At 45.0% G+C, this 21,312-nt stretch overlaps 1 protein-coding gene across 2 annotated transcripts in view; it reads left to right on the top strand.

Moving 5' to 3' along the window:
* The first annotated feature begins 69 nt into the window (after positions 1-69).
* The window catches only part of LOC147451517 (pentatricopeptide repeat-containing protein At5g55740, chloroplastic-like), a 29,487-nt gene continuing 8,244 nt past the window's right edge, over positions 70-21,312 (top strand). Inside the window, exons 1-2 of one of the 2 annotated variants that reach the window (XM_086520406.1) lie at positions 70-993; positions 1,204-1,285. In XM_086520406.1, the coding sequence (XP_086376532.1) occupies positions 638-993; positions 1,204-1,285 (438 nt within the window). In that variant the 5' untranslated portion in view covers positions 70-637. The remainder of the gene's footprint in view (positions 994-1,203; positions 1,286-21,312) is intronic. The other variant, XM_086520407.1, reaches the window with a different exon arrangement.

Here is a 21,312-nt window from a genome sequence, read left to right as displayed (position 1 = left end):
ACAATGGCCTCACGGGTAGGAAGAGATGCATCCCATCACACACCCAACCCCCATGGTGGAGATCGCCAAGCCTCATCACACCAAGGGGAAATTGAACCCAAGGTCTTAGGCGCATAAGCTATGACTCTACCAAGTGAGCTAGCACCCTTGACAATAGTCACTTTTTTGCCTTTTGAAGGCAGTTCTCTACACACGGCCCTGGCCACTCCTCTGCCGTTGTCTGATAAAGTGTAGATAACCTATGTTGCCGTGTGTGAATGGCTGAGCGGAGGCAACCCACCAGGCCCATTCCCCTTCATTACCCACGTGTGCTGCCCCTTCCCCTTCTCCTTGCCACGTAGGAAAACCTTGGTCTCCGTGCGTGACGGACCGGCAGTCCCTCCGACGACAGAGGACCCCCAGAGCAAGAAGAGCTGGAGGCACCGAAATCCGCAGAAGACGTTACTCTGTGGAAGAGGAGGGGGGAAGCCGCAGCTCGCGGAAGGACCTCGTCTCTCTCTCTCTCTCTCTCTCTCTCTCTCACTCTCACTCTCTCACACACACACACACACACACACACACACACACACACACACACAGCCCCCCACACCCACGTCACACGCATTACTCAAGTCACCCAGCGATCAAGGAGTCTCAGATGGCGGGAGCAACAGCAGCAGCAGTAGCAACGCCAGCTGCGATAGCATCCACGGCATTGCTTCCCGCACCCAATGCGACCTGTTGCTCCTCCTTATCCCGTTCCCACCCCCAGCAGCTACAGGCCCGTTCTCTAACCGTCTCCTGCCAGCATCAGCTCCATCGTGCATACCAGCCGACTAACCTCCAGTATGCCCTCACTCTCACTCTTAGAAATTTCTTGACTGGGGGCGCAAAATATATAGATTTTCTCTCTGCAAATGTGCATGAGCTTCTAGTGCTCTTAACATGGATACTCTCTGTGCAATCCAATTGCCGACATCGCCAGGGGCAAAAGCCGTTCCTTCATCAATGCAGGTTTCATGCATGTCTGCAGTTGTCTTCTCCGTATTAGATTGCTTGAGCACTTGAATCTTGATTTTCAAAGGCAAGAATAGAGTTTTTTAAGGTTTTCAACTCTCTATCTCACATGCATTTGTCTGACCAAACATTGCATACACATCTCCACCGTCTACTTGATGGGTTTTTTTAATCTTCACTTTATCGATGTCGCTCATGCGAATGCAGAGCAGTTATCTGTGTGGCCTTTACCTCTGGTACCAATGAGTTCTCTGAAGATCCTATCGTCGCTAAGGTGCAAACAGCAAAGGTATTTGACATATACTACTCGCGTCAAATTTTCTGTTTGTCCTACCAAGGATTAGTGCTGAAAGAACTGAAAACTCGGTAGAGTTTGTTGGGTTTAAGTTTTTTGAAATGCATGGCTTTGGGAGGATGTTTTGATGATACTAAACAATGTCCAATGGTTATGGGGTGTAGTACAGTGAGGAAGGCATGTAAAGTATAAGCTGTATGTTCTGCTCACCGTAAGCAACATTGGCTTTTGTGGGGCAAGGTATGGAATAGGTTTTAGTAGGCAAAATGAAGTTTGTAGGGGTGTAGAGATTGTCTGTTAGGTTACTAAAAAAGGAGATGAACTGGCTTGGATTATGAAAATGGCTTAGGTTCATGCTGTTCAACCTGTTTACATCGGCATCTTAGCTTAGAAAGATCTTGCATGAAGTAACTTTTGATTTTTTGCGCGCCTGCATAATGTTGTGTTATTTCTGCTGGTTTGCCAGCATCGTGCGTCAAGTGTGATGGCAACATGGTCTCGTGTAGAAATGAGGGTTTATTTGTTCTTTTCTTTTGCAAGTAGCAAGGTTTTGGTTAAACACCGGTGTAAGGTTGATTATGTTTTTGATACAGCCAATAATTATATAGTTTTCGAGATGATGATCATTATGGATAAACTGCATCAGTATTTTGAGGTGTATTTAGGAAATACTATGCATGATGGAGGGGATGGTTATGTTCTCTCTTGGATATTATCGAGTCTATATCTTGCACTTTCCTTCAAAGGTTAATTTGAGATGTCCCTGGTTTCGCATAGGATTTGTATATGTTTAAATGCTCGATTGGAAGTTTGAATGTCATAAGCACATCATTATCTCTATGAGAAAAAATGTGGTTGTAGATGCTTTATGTAGAAAATCTTTGAGGAAAAAAAATTGGATTTTATATGCAATAGAAGTGGGCCGAACCGACGAGAGAGAGAGAGAGAGAGAGAGAGAGAGAGAGAGAGAGAGAGAGAGAGAGAGAGAGAGAGAGAGAGAGAGAGAGAGAGAGAGAGAGAGAGCATGGCACGACAGAATTCCGTGCCCAGAAGCACTTGCCCCAAAGACTGGCACCCCTTTCGGTATTTCTTTATTATTTACGAGTCGCAAAGTACAACTTCGAGGGTCCTTTGCTCTCAGACTCTACGTCAAGATGCTTTGCAGAATAAGACCCCCGGGTTCTTTATAAACAATACAAGGGTTGCCTAAAAGTGGAGCCCCAAGAGTAGTTCTTTCGAAGGCACTAAACTCTAAAAGCGTCTGCTCCCAAAAGCTAGACTAGTACTGGCAACTACCAAAAGCTGCCAACGTGATTTGCGAAAATCTGTACAATTTACCACGTGGCATCAATAGCGGAAAACACAGAAAATCCATATAGCAGCTGCCACGTTAGCATCCGTCCACGTCGCAGGTGCTTCTCTACGTAACAACATAGTAAACCACCATATTCGTGCCATTCCTTTCAAGTAAGATGCCACCCTTCGCACCTTGGAGTGTTCCATGGACCGACCTCTAGAGAAGGCAACGTCAAACTATTGTATAAACTCAAGGGTTCGATGGATCTCCTGGTAGCCCGAAAATGTCTCAAACCTGACGGCTTGACACTCCTTGAACTCCTTGGTCTTCTTGCTCATCTGTTTGTGTCGGGTCCAAGCCCTTTTCGGTCAACCATGGGAAAGGCCTCTTATAGGCATGCAATAAAGTTCAGTTATAAGCCCAGTTTGCATGGCACACTTTTTCTATATATACAATGTAAGGCTCTTACACAAGATGTAAAAAAAAAAAAACAATAGCGGTTTTTCTACTGGTGTCGACCTCTCTCTCTCTCTCCTTTCTCTCTCTCTCTCTCTCTCTCTCTCTCTCTCTCTCTCTCTCTCTCTCTCTCTCTCCTTTTGCTGCTTATCTTCCACGCCATGGCTTGCCTCAGGCTACACCCACCATAGCTAGCCTCGAGTTCCAACAACTGGTATCAGAGCCCCTGTCGGGCCTCGGCTCTAGCCTCCCGACTCAAGCTCGCGGGTACAGCCGCTTGCAGAGGGAACAAGAAGCTTGTTGACCTCCATAAAACTGAGTCAAACTCTTCTCAATAGGGTCGCCTTGGCTTAAAAAGAAGCTCTCGACACAGTAAGGCGCCAGTGTTTTGCTTTCATCTCTAGCTACGGCCATCATCAAGCAGGCGCAGGTTCCAGAGTTTGCTGCTACAGACATTCGCCATTTTTTTTCCTTTTCACACCTTATACAAGGTGGCCATTATCTTTGGCCTTACTTAGAGGGTCTTCACACCCCGTTGGTCAAAATCGTGAAGCCGGTTCACAAGCATCGCAAAACCGCTCACAGCTACGGTACTGATAGTTTTCAACATATAAACATGGGCGAAGATGTGGCAAATTGCTACCGGTTGATGCTCAAAGTTTTAGTCTCTGACTTGCAACATCATGTCAAAATGCATGCAAGAACAAAGGAAAACCGATTGGCTAAATCAAGCACTTCAAATGCAATTGGCGGTGCGCGCGGCCTAACAAAGGGCTTCTCAAACGACTGTTCGACATGGAAAAGATTCAAATATATGCAAGCTTTAGCAATAAGGCAACTAATGCTACACATGAAGATCTTCTTCGAGATTGCAATACAAGTTTTCACAAATTATTTTACCACTTTAGTGTCATAGATTTGCCAGCTTTTGTCTATTGTTCAAACAAACATACATTTTTCAGTCAAAGCCTTGTTTTCAGTTATTGTCATGCTTGTCAGTTTTCATCATATCAAGATTGTACGGGCTCTAGACACTGCCACACAAATAAGTGGTAAGACCTCCCAATTTTTGTCAGTTCTCAGCCTATTTTTTTACCGCTTCTCATGAGGTTACTGGGTACACCATAAACCCAAGGTTTGGCAGTGAAACAAAAACTCCATTTTTGGTAGCTAAATATTTTGGCCTACACCCTATCTGTTCAAGGGGGGGTTACTCATCTAGCACCAGGTTATGGATACACCAGAAATCCTTGGTTGTGAGAGAACCTAAAACTCACGGTTGCCGAGTATACCAAAAACTCGAGGTATCATGAGACGGTCTGCCCATTTCGGGCTTGAGGGGGGGATTGTTGGGTCCAAGCCCTTTTCGGTCAACCATGGGAAAGGCCTCTTATAGGCATGCAGTAAAGTTCAGTTATAAGCCCAGTTTGCATGACACACTTTTTCTATATATACAATGTAAGGCTCTTACACAAGATGTAAAAAAAAAAAAAACAATAGCGTTTTTTCTACTGGTGTCGACCTCTCTCTCTCTCTCTCTCTCTCTCTCTCTCTCGCCTTCTGCTGCTCATCTTCCATGCCATGGCTTGCCTCAGGCTACACCCACCATAGCTAGCCTCGAGTTCCAACAATTTGCTGTCAGAAGAGGATGAGCTCTCCTCTTCTGAACTGCTAGATGGCCTCCCATGCCTTCTAGACTTTTTCAGAAATTTGCTTTCCTTGCTTTTTCTTCGCGTCTTCCATCTTCTCTCATCCTCATTAGAACTAGAGGACGAGGAAGTGTTGGAACTCTTTGAAGACGAAGAAAAATCCGAGTCATTCTCGAAACGAGCATGCTTCTTGGATCTGCTTGCCATCTCGAATGTCGACTTCTCACCCAAATAATCGGAGAAATTTGCCGATTTCCTCTTCTTTCGAGCGTGCTTCAAGCCTTTCATTATGTGGTTCATCTTCTTGTCAAGAGCTATGTCCAGCTCTTTCTGCAAGCACACGTTTCGCTTTTCTGCACTTGCCTATCCTTTTAGATTTCTTTCCGACTTGAGAGGAGAATCAATTGCCTCTCGCCATCTCGTATGAATCTCATCCATCGGTTAAGTCTTCAGATGCTTCACATATTTTGGGTTCTGGGAGTACTTCTGTTATGTGCAACGGAAGTGATTGATGGTGAATGCTCAGGATGAGTGCTCAGTGCGTACTCAAGGTTCCTTTTACTTAATGAGATAGTTCCTTTTACTTCATGAGAGATGTGCAAAGACTAGGGAGAGAAAAGAGAATGACACTGTGAGTGATAGAGACGACTAGTCAACACTAGATGGGGTCCCAAGCGATAGAGAGGTATTTGCTTTAGATTGCACAAATGCTGTATAATGGTACTAAATGCTGAGATGATGAGGGAAGTGGCGGTAGATGCTTGGTTCTGCGAGGCTAAGGGCTGGATACTGAAATGCTAGGCTTGGCTTGACTTGGGACTGCAGCTATCGGTGACTACAGGCTGAATCTGCTATGGCTGAAAACACTGATGGATAAGGGCTGAAATCGCTGGCGAAAATGGGCTGAAAACACTTATGAAGATGGGCTGAAAACGCCGGTGCTGTGGTACTGAAACGCCGGTGATGAGGGCTGAGGCTGAATGCTGGAAAAACGTTGGGTACTGAGGGTGCCTCTGGCTGAAAACGTCGAGGATGAGGAGCTGTGGGTGCTTGGTTCTTGTACTGCAGTGCCTTCCTTCTGTGCATAACCCTTAGCAACCAAACATGCTTTGTACTTGGGTCTGTCATCAACACATTTGACCTTATAAACCCACTTGTTAGGAACAACCTTCCAACCTTTGGGCAAAGGCACAAGCTCCCATGTATTGTTTGCATACAGTGACTTCATCTCAGATTTTCATAGCAAGCTCCCACTTACTTTTGTCTCACAAGACTGGGCCTCTTTGAATGTAAGAGGCTCCTCCTCATCAGCCAACAAAATGCAATCCATAGACAGCTCAAACCTCTCTGGTTGCCTTCTAACACGTGTAGACCTCCTCACCCAATGATCTACATCGACCGGCGATGGGTCTACATTATCCACAATAAGAGGAGAGAGAACCTGCTGGCTGAAAATCGTAGAGAGAGAGAGGGATAGGCTGAAATCGAAGAGAGAATATACTTGCTGCTTCTTGCCAGGTGCGTAAGCATGCGCAAACTTAGGTACTCTCTCCTCAGGCAGGGGAAGGTGGTCGAGATGAGCAAATTTGCTTCCTTGACAAGAACATAAGAAGCTGGGTTGAAACCATGGCGCCACTGTCGTAAATGGGCCTTGACTACTCGGATGGCCAACGGGCTCATCGAAATGACCTTGGTCGTCGTCTTGGGAGTCTCAAACTCGATCTCGAAGTAGCCGCGCTCGAGGAATTGTATGTTGATGATCTTTCCCACCTCCGAGAGAAGGTGGGTCGGAGAAGATCACGCACCTCGCCTCTGTTGGGCGAGTGTCGATAATCTTGTAGGTAACAGAGGTGGCCTGAAGGCGCTCCACATCTGTAGCAAGGCTCGTGTCACGATTTGTCACGTGCACATCTAACCCTATGTGTACGTGGACAAGCTACTTCATGACTAGGGTTCAGTTCAGTTCAGTTAGCTTAGGAAGTGTTCAGACACTTTTGTGAGTCTGTTTGCAGACCGTGCATGTCCAGGCACTTAGAGTAGATGCATATCCTCTGGTTGCACACATCATGACCATCATATTTCAGTCAGAACCCATCAGGAGCATTTTTACAGTGCATAGACCTATTTTCCCTATTTTAGCCATTTTTCACTTGTTATTATCAAGTGACTTTTGTTGGGAAACTGGGTAGGGCAATTTTGACAAGCATGTATATAAGAAAACCTAGCGCTAGCACTTTCTGGCAGAAGAGGCGGCAGGGACCTGACATCCAACAGAGCACCTTCTCAGCAAGACCCCCTGGGTGGATAACTTAGCGTTTTCAACCAAGAGCAAACCCAACGTTTTCAGCTTTGCAAATCAGCCCAGCGTTTTGCATTTGCAGTAGCCTGGCGACAGCAGACACATCAGATCCCCCAGTGTTTTTTGCAGCAGATTACAGATCAGCCCTAGCGTTAGCAGAAACAACAGAATCAGCCCTAGCGTTTTTGGACAGTAGAACCCTTAGCGTTTTGCAGATTCACCCCGACAGGACCAGCACATGCATTAGCGTTTTGCATTTTCAGCATCAAGACACCGCAGAACAGCCCCGAACTTTGCAGATCTCACCTTTCCGCAGTAGATCCTCCCCGCACGGTTAGATCAGCCCAAGTTTGCAGATTCAACCCGGAAAATGCAGATTTCAGCATCTGCATTTTCAGCGCGTCGTCGTCCTATCGTCGTCATCATCGTAGTCATCGACATAGAGTCAGAATTCAAGAGATAAAGATCTGTAGATTTCAGCCATTAGCGTTTTTCAGATTTCAGCCTGTCATGTCGTCGTCCTCATCGTCGTTGACATCATCGGCAAGTCCATTGCATTGTAGAGATTGTGCAATCAATAGTAGACCTCTCTCGCCATAGAGAGTGGGGCCTTCGGAGAAGGGTTTGACAACTTTTCTGGTGTCGTATTCTTCTCTCTCTATCTCTCAGTCGCAGCACCTTCATTCACAATGTTTATCCACTTTGTTTGTGATCATTTGCACCCTCTCATTAAAGGAACGGAAGGCTCTATCTTCCGTAAGTAAAAGGAACCTTGAGCACAGTTCGGAGCACTCATCTTGAGCAAAGTTCAACATTCACTTCCCTTGCACCTTACATTGGTATTAGAGCTTTGGCAGTATTCTGTATCACTCAACAAAAGAACCACAATAATTTTTTTTTGCTTGTTGTGGTCGCACATAACCCAAGTCCTCTTGTGTGTGTCGATTCCTAATCGTGTTTTTGAAGAGTGACAGGAAACCCAAGAAAGAAGGGCTTGTCCAGCCTCCCCTTGTTTCTCTTTTCACTCATTGAGAGCGGACCGTGCACTTAGCGGCCGGCCAATCGACGTGAGGTGGGAAAAAAGCAACCTTGGTGTGAGCGTAAGGCCGCCAAGGGGTGCGCCTGCGGGAAAGAGAAGAGCTCGGGTAAGATAAGGTCTTTCTCTAACACAGATTGCAAGCGAAAGAAGAACCTCAAGAACGTCAAGACTCCAGAACCTCAAGGACCTCAAGACTCAAGAATCCAAGAGCCCAAGAACCACAAGAACCCAAGTTCCTCGTGAACTTAAGAACCCAAGATCTCAATATATGGTCATCGCCCGAAGCGGAATGGATACTTTGCATGAAGGTGATGAGCATGGAAGTGGCGAAGAAGAATTTTTCCCACCAGGATTTTTTTCCGACCCTCCCCCTTCCCCATCTGCGCCAAGTATTGCACCAAGTCCTATGAAGGCTTTGGTCAAGACGATGATGGATATGAAGTTACGACATGAAGTGCAACGCGTTGCCTTGGAGCGCGAGCACGAAGAAAGAAAAGCAAAAATGGACCGCAAGCACAAAGAAAGAAGAGCCGAATTGGATCGCGAGCGCGAAGAAAGACGGTTAGCCTTTGAGCGTGAGCGCGAAGAAAGACGGTTAGCCTTTGAGCGTGAGCGCGAGCAAGCGCGCTTGGCGGCCGACGAGAGAGACCAACACATGCAAGAGTTGGTCCTACTATTTTCTAATGTGTAGGCGCAGATTGAAAAGAATCAGGAGAAGGAGACTCTCTCAGTCTTGTCTTCTCCAATGCACGACACACATGATTTGCATGATAATGATAAGAATGATGATTTGCATGATCAAGATGTGATTATTCACGAGCATGATGATTTGTATGATCAAGATGTGATTATTCACAAGCATGATGATTTGCAGGATAAAGATGTGATTGTTCACAAGGATGATGGTTTAGTTGATACTTTGTCTAGTGAAGCTAACCTCATTGCAGATTCGATCAATCACGAAGAACCGATCTTGGCTCTCGAGTCGAGGTCCAAAGAACCCCCACAGGAAGTACTATGTGTTCGAATGATTAGTGAGCACACATTGTTCGAGTGTTTCATTTGTGATGCTTTCCTGTATTTTAGTCACCGTCTTTATGTGATCCCTTTTTATAGGCATGACATATTGCACGATGAACACTCATGAATGAGCTCGGATGTATGCGGATTACTCGTGAAAAGATGAAATGTTTGCACCCAAGGAATTCACATTCTATGTCTCTTGCTTGGCATGACACAGTAGCAGAAAGAGCACAAGAAGTATTGAGCATCAAGCATCGGCATTTTCATTGTGATCTGCCACAATTGTTGATTTAGATCAAAAAGTCAAGATTCGACCCCATTTTTTGTGTATGTTTGATGAACGGTTTGGCACTCCGTCACTTTGTTCATCTGCATTGCATGCACAGTTTTTTCGAAAGACTAGAATTTTTCCAGTCACTTTACATGGAATAGGTATGTTCATGTTTTTGTGTTGAAAGTGGTTTCAGGATTTTTCATCCTCGGAGATTCTTGAAGAAGGTAGACTCATGACTATAGATGAAGTTGAAGCATGGAAGGAGCCACATATGACTTTGTGTCGCTTTTGGCGCGGCCCAAAGAAGCAAGCGTTGCAGACCTTTATGAAGCTCAAGTGTCGCATGATCCACGTATCAAAGTGGGCCGGCGAAGAGTCCTTTCGAGGATTCCAGACGCTGTTGGTGATCTCCCTCGACGCCATACGGTTCTGTACCAGTACCTCACTTTGAAAAGGAGGGGACGTCACCTGCACATTTAACCCTATGTGTACGTGGACAAGCTACTTTATGACTAGGGTTCAGTTCAGTTCAGTTAGCTTAGGAAGTGTTCAGACACTTTTGTGAGTCTGTTCGCAGACCGTGCATGTCCAGGCACTTAGAGTAGATGCATATCCTCTGGTTGCACACATCATGACCATCATATTTCAGTCAGAACCCATCAGGAGCATTTTTACAGTGCATAGACCTATTTTCCCTATTTTAGCCATTTTTCACTTATTATTATCAAGTGACTTTTGTTGGGAAACTGGGTAGGGCAATTTTGACAAGCATGTATATAAGAAAACCTAGCGCTAGCACTTTCTGGCAGAAGAGGCGGTAGGGACTTGACATCCAACAGAGCACCTTCTCAGCAAGACCCCCCCCCCCCCCCTCGGCGGATAACTTAGCGTTTTCAGCCAAGAGTAAGCCCAACGTTTTCAGCTTTGCAAATCAGCCAAGAGTAAGCCCAACGTTTTCAGCTTTGCAAATCAGCCAAGCGTTTTGCATTTGCAGTAGCCTGGGGACAGCAGACACATCAGATCCTTCAGTGTTTTTGCATCGGATTGCAGATCAGCCCTAGCGTTAGCAGAAACAACAACATCAGCCCTAGCGTTTTTGGACAGCAGAACCCTTAGTGTTTTGCAGATTCACCCCGACATGACCAGCACATGCATTAGGGTTTTGCATTCTCAGTATCAAGATACCGCAGAACAGCCCCGATCTTTGCAGACCTCACCTTTCTGCAGCAGATCCTCCTCGCACGGTTAGATTAGCCCAAGTTTGCAGATTCAACTTGGAAAACACAGATTTCAGCATCTGCGTTTTCAGCGCGTCGTCGTCGTATCATTGTCATCGCCGTTGTCATTGACATAGAGTCAGAATTCAGCAGATAAAGATCTGCAGATTTCAGCCATTAGTGTTTTTCAGATTTCAGCCCGTCTCGTCGTCGTCCTCATCGTCGGCAAGTCCATTGCATTGTACAGATTGTGCAATCAATAGTAGACCGCTCTCGCCATAGAGAGTGGAGCCTTCGGAGGAGGGTTTGACAATTTTTCTGGTGTCGTATTCTTCTCTCTCTATTTCTCAGTCTCAGCATCTTCATTCACAGTGTTTATCTACTTTGTTTGTGATCATTTGCACTCTCTCATTAAAGGAATGGAAGGCTCTCCCTTCCGTAAGTAAAAGGAACCTTGAGCACAGTTCGGAGCACTCATCTTGAGCAAAGTTCAACATTCACTTCCGTTGCACCTTACACGATCGTGACTATGTTCCAGTATTACATCAACTCCTAGTTGCAGATACGCAAAGTGCCATGCCAAGGAGAACCCCTATTCTTGGATAGTCACGACCCTTCGCTCAAGATGCCTCTTCGCGAAAAGCCACACTCCTTCGACAATTGGTCACACCTCTTCCTATGGTTGCGACTCTTCGTCCAATGGTTGCAGCTCTTCGCCGAAAGCATGTGTCTTTACGTCTAAAGTCGCGTCTCTTCACCATGAAACGTGTCTTTTCATTTGTGTCTCTTCGTCTCCCATAGAAGGAGCCTCTTGTACTAAGTTTTCAAGCATTCATTCAATCAATCAAACACACATTCAGTCTATTGAGTCTTAGTTTGATCTTAAAGTATGAAGTCTTAAGTCTTAATTATAGAAGTAGCTGTCACAAACGGGAGCGCATAACAATATAAAATATACTCGGATAAATAGAATTTATCACTTAATACTGAAGCCAAAGGATATAGAGACAAATAAATAGAGAGAGAGAGAGAGAGAGAGAGAGAGAGAGAGAGAGAGAGAGAGAGTGAGAAGATCGACACAGTACTAGGGACCAGAAGATGGGCTGGTCCCCCCCCCTTAAAGAGAATCCTTTATTAGGGAGAATCTTTTTACAAGCACAAGAAACGGAGAAAACCCCTCCGTTCTAATTCTCTGATTCGATGGTCGTTCCTTCCCGTAAGGGAAATCCGAGAGACGAGCTCTCAATCCTTTTTTAGTCTGTACTCGGAGTCGAGACTCCACAGACAATTTCCGAATTCCGTTCCCGGAATTCCCAAGCGTAGGCCGAATCCTTCTCGCTTCTCCTTTGCGATGAAGTACCTGCAAACACACACGCAACCACGCGACAACAATTCGTATGGCGAATCCTCAATAGATACCTGTCGCTCTTGCGCGCGAAAAGCGACTTCCGTGCTTCGTAGTCTCGCGATCTCTTGCGTTTTCTGGCGGCAAAGTCTTCTCTTGCTGACGTTGGTAACCCTCTTTCAGTGAGGGCATGTGATGCTTTTATAGCTCCTTCGCCATGGCACGAATAGCTGCTCGCGTAGAGATCGCGGCCGTAATTTTTTTTTTCCAAATTTTTTTTTTCATTTTTTTTTCCGCTGTTCTGCTTGAAAAAGAGAAAGATAAAACGCATGGCTGATTTGTTGCCTTATTTATCGGATGGATGCCCACTTATTAAATGGGCGGCCGACGTATTTTAAAAATAGTCTGAATTTTCCCAAAAACTCTATAAAACCTTATGAGTTAAAAACAATGCTTTCACAGCACTTCCCAGGCATCCTTGGATGCAACCACATGCACAAATGCAGTGCAGACATAGATTCCTCGCGGGAAAGCGTTTGCTCTATCCGGAAAACTCGTCCAAATTTTCCGCCTTTTAAGAAAAGCTTCTCAGAACCCATCTTTATTCTTGTGCTTGCGTCTTTACGCGTATTCCTCTTTTCCATTTCGGATTTCCTCTCGACTATGGATATCCCCTTTCCGATGCACCCGTCACCCACCTTGTGACGCATCAGGAATACCCATCACCTAGTCCTTCCTACCGAACTTTACGGTACAATCCCCTTCACGATGCTCTGTGTCACCCATCCTATGACGCATCAGAGATGTCCGTTCCCGGATGGTCGGATACTTCTTTCTGATGCTCCCTGTCACCCATCCGATGTGACGCATTGGAAGTACCTGTTCTTGGTGGCCTTACAGATATTCCCGTTCACAGTGCTCCTGTCATTACTCTGAATGACGCACTAGGAATACTATGTACTCGGATGTCTCCAGTGAGAAAAACCCTCTCACTTAAAATTCCAATAATTCATCTAGAATTATATTCCTTGGTGTTCCAAGCGAGAAAACCCTCTCACTTATAAATCCAATAATTCATTTAGAATTTTTTTGTTTGTTTGAGAAAAAGATCCTTCTGTTAGTTAATGAAAACTGTCCGTAGGGCTACAACCACCTTTGTAAGAGGGCTACAACAAACATGATGGGGAGACTCTCCCAATGAAAGAACAACCTATATACAATGAGGATAAATCAAGAGGTGGGAGGAGGGAAGAGCCACACAGGTGGTCGGTAGTGCCATCTGAGCACACCCTGGACACTGGTGAAGAAAGGCCCAGGGCTCCAGAGTCGAAGGAAAGCCTCGCGGCGCCCCCGCATGCGGTCGGAGCTGCCTTGCAGTTCCTCTAGCTGTCCTCTGAGAGTATGGATCAGCTCTAGCCAAAAGTCACGAACAGTCTCTGCTGGTGGCACAGAGCGAGCCTCAAAAATGCGGAAACAGCGGGCCCGCCAGATGAACCAAAGTGTCAGGCCACTGATGAGCTCCCAACACTCCTCTCTCTCACTGCACCACTCCTGTGGAGTAAGCTCTGTAGCAGGCTGGAGTGTAGGTCACCCCCCCTGTATCACTATCATCTTGCTGGTGGAAGATAGCTCAAACTGAAGTGCTGGGCCCGTGAGAGTGGACCAAGCCGCTGCCCCCCAAGTGTACTGTCTAGCCGTGGAGAGAGTAGGCATCAACCGAAGAACTTGTAGCCACATCTGTTGGGCCGAGGGACAGTTCCAAAGACAATGACGCTGACTCTCCATCAACTGGTCACAGGCTGCACATGTGGCCGAGAGACCACTATGCACAAGCCAGCTCCCTACTGCTGTAGCTCTGTGTGCAACCAGCCACTGAAACAAAGCATTTAGAATTATTTTTCTGTGAGAGAAAGCCAATTTAGCAACATCCCTCTCACTTATAAACAGTTGTCCTCAACTGTAGAGGTCCAAATGAACTGCCGGGGAGAAACCGGAAAATTTCCAAATCTTGCTCAATGGTGAGTTGAGCTGGTCCTTTCTCAAAAGAGAACTTTAAAATTAAATTAAATAGAAATTCAAAAATTCAATAATTCAATACTTATCTTACTCTTCCTCTAGTACCTCGAGGATATCCTTCACCAATCATCAAACTTACGAGCCATGTAAGAACTCGTCATTCGCGTCTTTCCAACATATCGGAAGTTTCCTCATCCGAGAATCTATTAACTCAAGTCTACCTTCTCAATCCGAGAAGAATAATCCTCCTAGAAATCAATCTAGGTATTTGTCTTTGTGAATAATGCTGCGTTGTTAGTCTTGAGGGTATTAAACCTCTTGTGTCCTCCCACATAGGGAATGCCCAAATCATAGAGCATTAAGCTCGATGTCTTTCTTTCACAAACAAAGTTTGAGATCACCTTAAAGAAGGTTCTGTGTTTTGGGCCGTCGCTCAACGTAGGTGGACGGTTCCAATCCGAAGATTCTTTGTGCACGGCGGCACTTCCTTCCAATCTTTTTCCTCCTACGAGTTATTACCACCAGTAGTGTTTTCCCGACGCCCATTAGCGTCTCTTCCTTACAAAATCATAAAAAATGATCACTTTGCGAGCATCAATGACGTCTTGCAAAATCTCAGGCAGATAGAATTCTAGCCATAGCATTTTCTGAACGTATGTTCAAACCTGGTTCACAATAGAGCGAACCCTCTTTGATTCTTACCATTTTGAAACGGTTGGTGAACTATATTCTTACGAACATAATACTTCGAATTTATTCCAGCAGCGTGTAATGCTACTTGACCTGCTCATGGAGAAACATATACTGCAACCAAAAGTTGCTACTGTAATGGTAAAAGCACATAGCGTACTCAATGATCAACGACCATCAGAAAACCTCTTCTCCGTAGAGAAACTCAAATTCCTTCTACCGAACACATCTCAAATAGAGATTCTCGTGTCGGAATATCCTTGCGCGCAAAAAGGCGCTCAAGAGAGTATAACAAACTCCCGTCGAGATCCTTAGCATAGGTTTACATCTCGTGTGTTATCCATGTACTCAAAAGTGTATATAATTCTTAAGCTGTGTTAAAGTTTCGGTGAACCTGGGAAATTACCTTCCCTTCGTAAGATCCTTAGAGCGAAGACTCTCAACCTGACGATCCCTTGGCTCGATCTTAGAGCAAAACCCGCTCATCAAATAAACTAGGATTTCAATCCTTGGATTCCTCGAGCACAGGCCGTAGTCGTCACTTGTTCCTTCCCTCGTAAAGAGAGTGTTCATTCACCTGCCCTCTCACTTAAAGTTTGAGGGTCAAAAACTCAAGAGTTAGATTGAATTCCCTTACTCCAAACTTTCTCCGGATAGCAATGTATCCTTCGAGGAGAGGTAACAAAAATTGGTTGTTTCTGTGTTCAATGGTTCTTGTCCCACTGCGGGGATTGTATTCTATGTACATCAAGGTGTACACTTTCATGTTTTATTGCTGACTCCACCATCTGCTGTAAAGTATCTTGCAGATGGGTTTACAAAATTCGGCAGCTTTCCTTCTTCAGAGAGGATCAAGAATGGAGCTACCTTGGCAAGAGTGAACCACTACGTGCTTTGACTTACTCGTGTTCCTATTGGGGGAACCGATCCCAATCTTCTTGGATGCCTTCCTCAAAACGTAGAGGAAAAAAATTTGTCGGAAAATTCAGCCTTGAATTGAATCCAAGTGTTGTTGTAAGTTCCTTGCAGAGCTTTGGTATACCACAAAGTACTTGCAATCCCCTTGAGGTGTTTGGTCACATGCCTCACCTTCGACGGTTTTTTTTTCTTTCAAAAATTGCCGTCTGCAAAGGCAACTTCAAACTTGTCGAATGGGCATCTTCCATTCCGTCAAAAGTATCAAACTTGACCGTAGGGTTCTGAGGTCTAAAGACCTTCTTCATATCCTTCCCGAAATGACGGGATTTCTTGGCTATGGTTATGGATTGAGGTTCATGGATATTTTCTGGATTCTGAAGGATCTCGAGCATTCCGCTCCTTGGATTCTCTAGGTTCTTGAGCATCATGCTCTTGTTGCCTTCTCAGAGAATTCCAAGTCTTGTGTCGACTTCTTGCAGAGAGAATTTTTTTTTCCAACTCTGCGAGCTTTTCCTTGCAGGACTTAGGTTTCCGCCTGCTTGGAAATTCTGCGAGCTTTTTCCTGCAGGACTTAGGTTTCCGCCTGCTTACTTCTCTCTTGGCTTGTCATGGCTTCTTCCTGTATCTTCCCAGAGTCATCCTCCTTTACAGAGAAAGAGAGGAGACCATGCTCTGATACCACTGTCACAAACGGGAGCGCATAACAATATAAAACATACTCGGATAAATAGGATTTATCACTTAATATTGAAGCCAAAGGATATAGAGAGAAATAAATAGAGAGAGAGAGAGAGAGAGAGAGAGAGAGAGAGAGTGAGAAGATCGACACAGTACTGGGGACCAGAAGATGGGCTGGTCCCCCCCCTTAAAGAGAATCCTTTATTAGGGAGAATCTTTTTACAAGCACAAGAACCGGAGAAAACCCCTCCGTTCTAATTCTCTGACTCGATGGTCGTTCCTTCCCGTAAGGGAAATCTGAGAGACAAGCTCTCAATCCTTTTTCCGTCTGTACTCGGAGTCGAGACTCCACAGACAATTTCCGAATTCCGTTCCTGGAATTCCCAAGCGTAGGCCGAAGCCTTCTTGCTTCTCCTTCGCGATGAAGTACCCGCAAACACACACACAAACACGCGACAACAATTCGTATGGCGAATCCTCAATAGATACCTGTCGCTCTTGCGCGCGAAAAGCGACTTCCGTGCTTCGTAGTCTTGCGATCTCTTGCGTTTTCTGGCGGCAGAGTCTTCTCTTGCTGACGTTGGTAACCCCCTTTCAGTGAGGCCATGTGGTGCTTTTATAGCTCCTTCACCACGACACGAATAGCTGCTCGCGTAGAGATCGCGGCCATTTTTTTTTTCTTTCTTTTTTCCAATTTTTTTTTTCATTTTTTGTTTCGCTGTTTTGCCAGAAAAAGAGAAAGAGAAAACGCTGGCTGATTTGTTGCCTTATTCATCGGATGGCTGCCCACTTATTGAATGGGCGGCCAGCGTATTTTAAAAATAGTCTGAATCTGCCCAAAAACTCAATAAAACCTTATAAGTTAAAAACAATGCTTTCACAGCACTTCCCAGGCGTCCCTGGATGAAACCACATGCACAAATGCAATGCAGACATAGATTCCTCGCGGGAAAGCGTTTGCTCTTCCCGGAAAACTCGTTCAAATTTTTCGCTTTTTGAGAAAAGCTTCTCAGAACCATCTTTATTCTTGTGCTTGTGTCTTTACGCGTATTCCTCTTTTCCATTTCGGATTTCCTCTCGACTATGGATATCCCCTTTCCGATGCACCTGTCACCCACCTTGTGACGCATCAGGAATACCCATCACCTAGTTCTTTCCTACCGAACTTTACGGTACAATCCCCTTCACGATGCTCTATGTCACCCATCCTATGACGCATCAGAGATGTCCGTTCTTGGATGGTCGGATACTTCTTTCCGATGCTCCCTGTCACCCATCTGATGTGATGCATCAGAAGCACCCGTTCCTGGCGGCCTTACAGATATTCCCGTTCACAATGCTCCTGTCATTACTCTGAATGACGCACTAGGAATACTTTGTATTCGGATGTCTCCAGTGAGAAAAACCCTCTCACTTAAAATTCCAATAATTCATCTAGAATTATATTTTCTTGGTGTTCCAAGCGAGAAAACCCTCTCACTTATAAATCCAATAATTCATTTAGAATTATTTTTCTGTGAGATAAAGCCAATTTAGCAACATCCCTCTCACTTATAAACAATTGTCCTCAACTGTAGAGGTCCAACTGAACTGCCGGAGAGAAACCGGAAAATTTCCAAATCTTGCTCAATGGTGAGTTGAGCCGGTCCTTTCTCAAAAGAGAACTTTAAAATTAAATTAAATAGAAATTCAAAAATTCAATAATTCAATACTTATCTTACTCTTCCTCTAGTACCTCGAGGATATCCTTCACCAATTATCAAACTTACGAGCCATGTAAGAACTCGTCATTCGCGTCTTTCCAACATATCGGAAGTTTCCTCATCCGAGAATCTATTAACTCAAGTCTACCTTCTCAATCCGAGAAGAATAATCCTCCTAGAAATCAATCTAGGTATTTGTCTTTGTGCATAATGCTGCGTTGTTAGTCTTGAGGGTATTAAACCTCTTGTGTCCTCCCACATAGGGAATGCCCAAATCATAGAGCATTAAGCTCGATGTCTTTCTTTCGCAAACAAAGTTTGAGATCACCTTAAAGAAGGTTCTGTGTTTTGGGCCGTCGCTCAACGTAGGTGGACGGTTCCAATCCGAAGATTCTTTGTGCACGGCGGCACTTCCTTCCAATCTTTTTCCTCCTACGAGTTATTACCACCAGCAGTGTTTTCCCGACGCCCATTAGCGTCTCTTCCTTACAAAATCATAAAAAATGATCACTTTGCGAGCATCAATGACATCTTGCAAAATCTCAGGCAGATAGAATTCTAGCCATAGCATTTTCTGAACGTATGTTCAAACCTGGTTCACAATAGAGCGAACCCTCTTTGATTCTTACCATTTTGAAACGGTTGGCGAACTATATTCTTACGAACATAATACTTCGAATTTATTCCAGAAGCGTGTAATGCTACTTGACCTGCTCATGGAGAAACATATACCGCAACGAAAAGTTGCTATTGTAATGGTAAAAGCACATAGCGTACTCAATGATCAACGACCATCAGAAAACCTCTTCTCCGTAGAGAAACTCAAATTCCTTCTACCGAACACATCTCAAATAGAGATTCTTATTTCGGAATATCCTTGCGCGCAAAAAGGCGCTCAAGAGAGTATAACAAACTCGCGTCGAGATCCTTAGCATAGGTCTACATCTTTGTGTGTTATCCATGTACTCAAAAGTGTACATAATTCTTAAGCTGTGTTAAAGTTTCGGTGAACCTGGGAAATTACCTTCCCTTCGTAAGATCCTTAGAGCAAAGACGCTCAACCTGACGATCCCTTGGCTCGATCTTAGAGCAAAACCCGCTCATCAAATAAACTAGGATTTCAATCCTTGGATTCCTCGAGCACAGGCCGTAGTCGTCACTTGTTCCTTCCCATGTAAAGAGAGTGTTCATTCACCTGCCCCCTCACTTAAAGTTTGAGGGTCAAAAACTCAGGAGTTAGATTGAATTCCCTTACTCCAAACTTTCTCCGGATAGCAATGTATCCTTGGAGGAGAGGTAACAAAAATTGGTTGTTTCTGTGTTCAATGGTTCTTGTCCCACTGCAGGGATTGTATTCTATGTACATCAAGGTGTACACTTTCAACTTTTATTGCTGACTCCACCATCTGCTGCAAAGTATCTTGCAGATGGGTTTACAAAATTCAGGTAAAAGTCCTTTGTTGAATTTGTACCTCTTTCCTTCCTCAGAGAGGATCAAGAATGGAGCTACCTTGGCAAGAGTGAACCACTACGTGCTTTGACTTGCTCGTGTTCCTATTGGGCGAACCGATCCCAATCTTCTTGGATGCCTTCCTCAAAGCGTAGAGGAAAAAAATTTGTCGGAAAATTCAGCCTTGAATTGAATCCAAGTGTTGTTGTAAGTTCCTTGCAGAGCTTTGGTATACCACCAAGTACTTGCAATCCCCTTGAGGTGTTTGGTCACATGCCTCACCTTCGACGGTTTTTTTTTTCCAAAAATTGCCGTTTTGCAAAGGCAACTTTAAACTTGTTGAATGAAAGCGGTAGCTTTTAGGGCATCTTCCATTCCGTCAAAAGTATCAAACTTGACCGTAGGGTTCTGAGGTCTAAAGGAGAGTTACCCGGAACACGGAACGGGAATGGCGACGGGCCTCCATGCGGACGGGGGAACGGGAATGGGCCCGGAACGGGAACGGCGCAGAACGGCAGGCTAAAAAAACACCTTTTTTTTTTATATAGCGTTATGTGTTTGAATACAAGTAGTATTAGAGTCCTTTGACTCTAATACCCACAAAAAACAGGATTCGAAGACCATTTAACCTTATTATGACTTGATTGGGATGTGAGGCGCCCAGAGTACATAGCCAGATGAACAACAATGCCCATAGTACATACACAATGCTCTCAAATAATTGCAAGAGTAGTAGTCAGAGATAACACTTTGGAATTAATTATGGCTAACATAGTAACAAGCCTCAAGGGCCGCCAGCGGCCAAGGTTCTACAAAAAAACCAAAGGGGGGCAAAGTTCAAACCAGACTTCAGTGACCACAATACCAAAAGACTGAAGGTGACAAATACCATAAAGATCCTAGTAGCTACAAATGGCAAAGAGCGCAAGGCTCAAGCAGCCATACAAAAAGGTAAGGATAAATGGCAAAGACTCAAGACTCAAGAGCCACTAGCCTGAGAGGCCTCCCAATCCGTAGTAGCCGGCTGTAAATCATGCACATCCTCCCATTCCTCATCATCGAGGTCTAGGTCCGGCTCGATCTCAGCCACAGATGAAGTACCTGGTGTTGGTGGATGTGCATCTCCACCCGCCTGAGAAGCCTCTTGCTCCATCTCCCACTGTGTAAAAGGATTTGTCTGTACTCTTGCAAAGCATTTTCAAATTTGCGCTGACGAAGACAAGATCATTAGCCTTCTCCACTCCAAGCCGATTCCTCTTCTTGGAAGCAATGTGGCTAAAGGTACTCCACAATTGCTCCAAGCATGAGGTACTAACTGATTGGCTGAGAATACGGATCGCCAATTCCTCTTCTTGGAAGCAATGTGGCTAAAGGTACTCCACAATTGCTCCAAGCATGAGGTACTAACTGATTGGCTGAGAATACGGATCGCCAATCTCTGAAGCTCAGGGCCATCATAGCCATAGTCCTCCCACCAAAGCACTGAACCTATTTTCCTGCGATCAATCTGAGCATCTGGACTGCCAAATGACCCCCGCATCTCTCTGTACTGTCTCAGCTGATCTCTGACAATGCGTCGCCCATCTCTGTCTATAACCATCTTGTTTAAGATCTCTGTAAATTGGTTCATGACTTCCCTATCTGTCTCTTGCCACCTTGGAACTCTGGATCCACCATGTACGCTGCCCCGTGTAAAGGAGAGGCATATGAATTCCACCTCGAGCTGCAAAGCGCATGGATCTCCTCATATCGCTCTGCGTTCGGCTCAAGCTGTGCAAGCTGCTCAATCATGCGGTCCATTGCCTCATAAATCTTGCCAATGCAAGGATCCATGCCATCCAGAACTCGAAGCAGATGAACCACCGGTTTTACCTGTGCATCTAGACTCTTGAGCTCCTTCCAGAACTCAAGATCCTCTGCCTTATCCTTGCACAAAATCCCTGCAACTGTCTTTGCATAGGGAGAGG

The sequence above is a fragment of the Adiantum capillus-veneris genome, chromosome 9 (assembly GCF_014529385.1).
Source record: "Adiantum capillus-veneris isolate H3 chromosome 9, ASM1452938v2, whole genome shotgun sequence".
Taxonomy (NCBI): domain Eukaryota; kingdom Viridiplantae; phylum Streptophyta; class Polypodiopsida; order Polypodiales; family Pteridaceae; genus Adiantum; species Adiantum capillus-veneris.
This window is presented reverse-complemented; position numbering and strand designations above follow the sequence as displayed.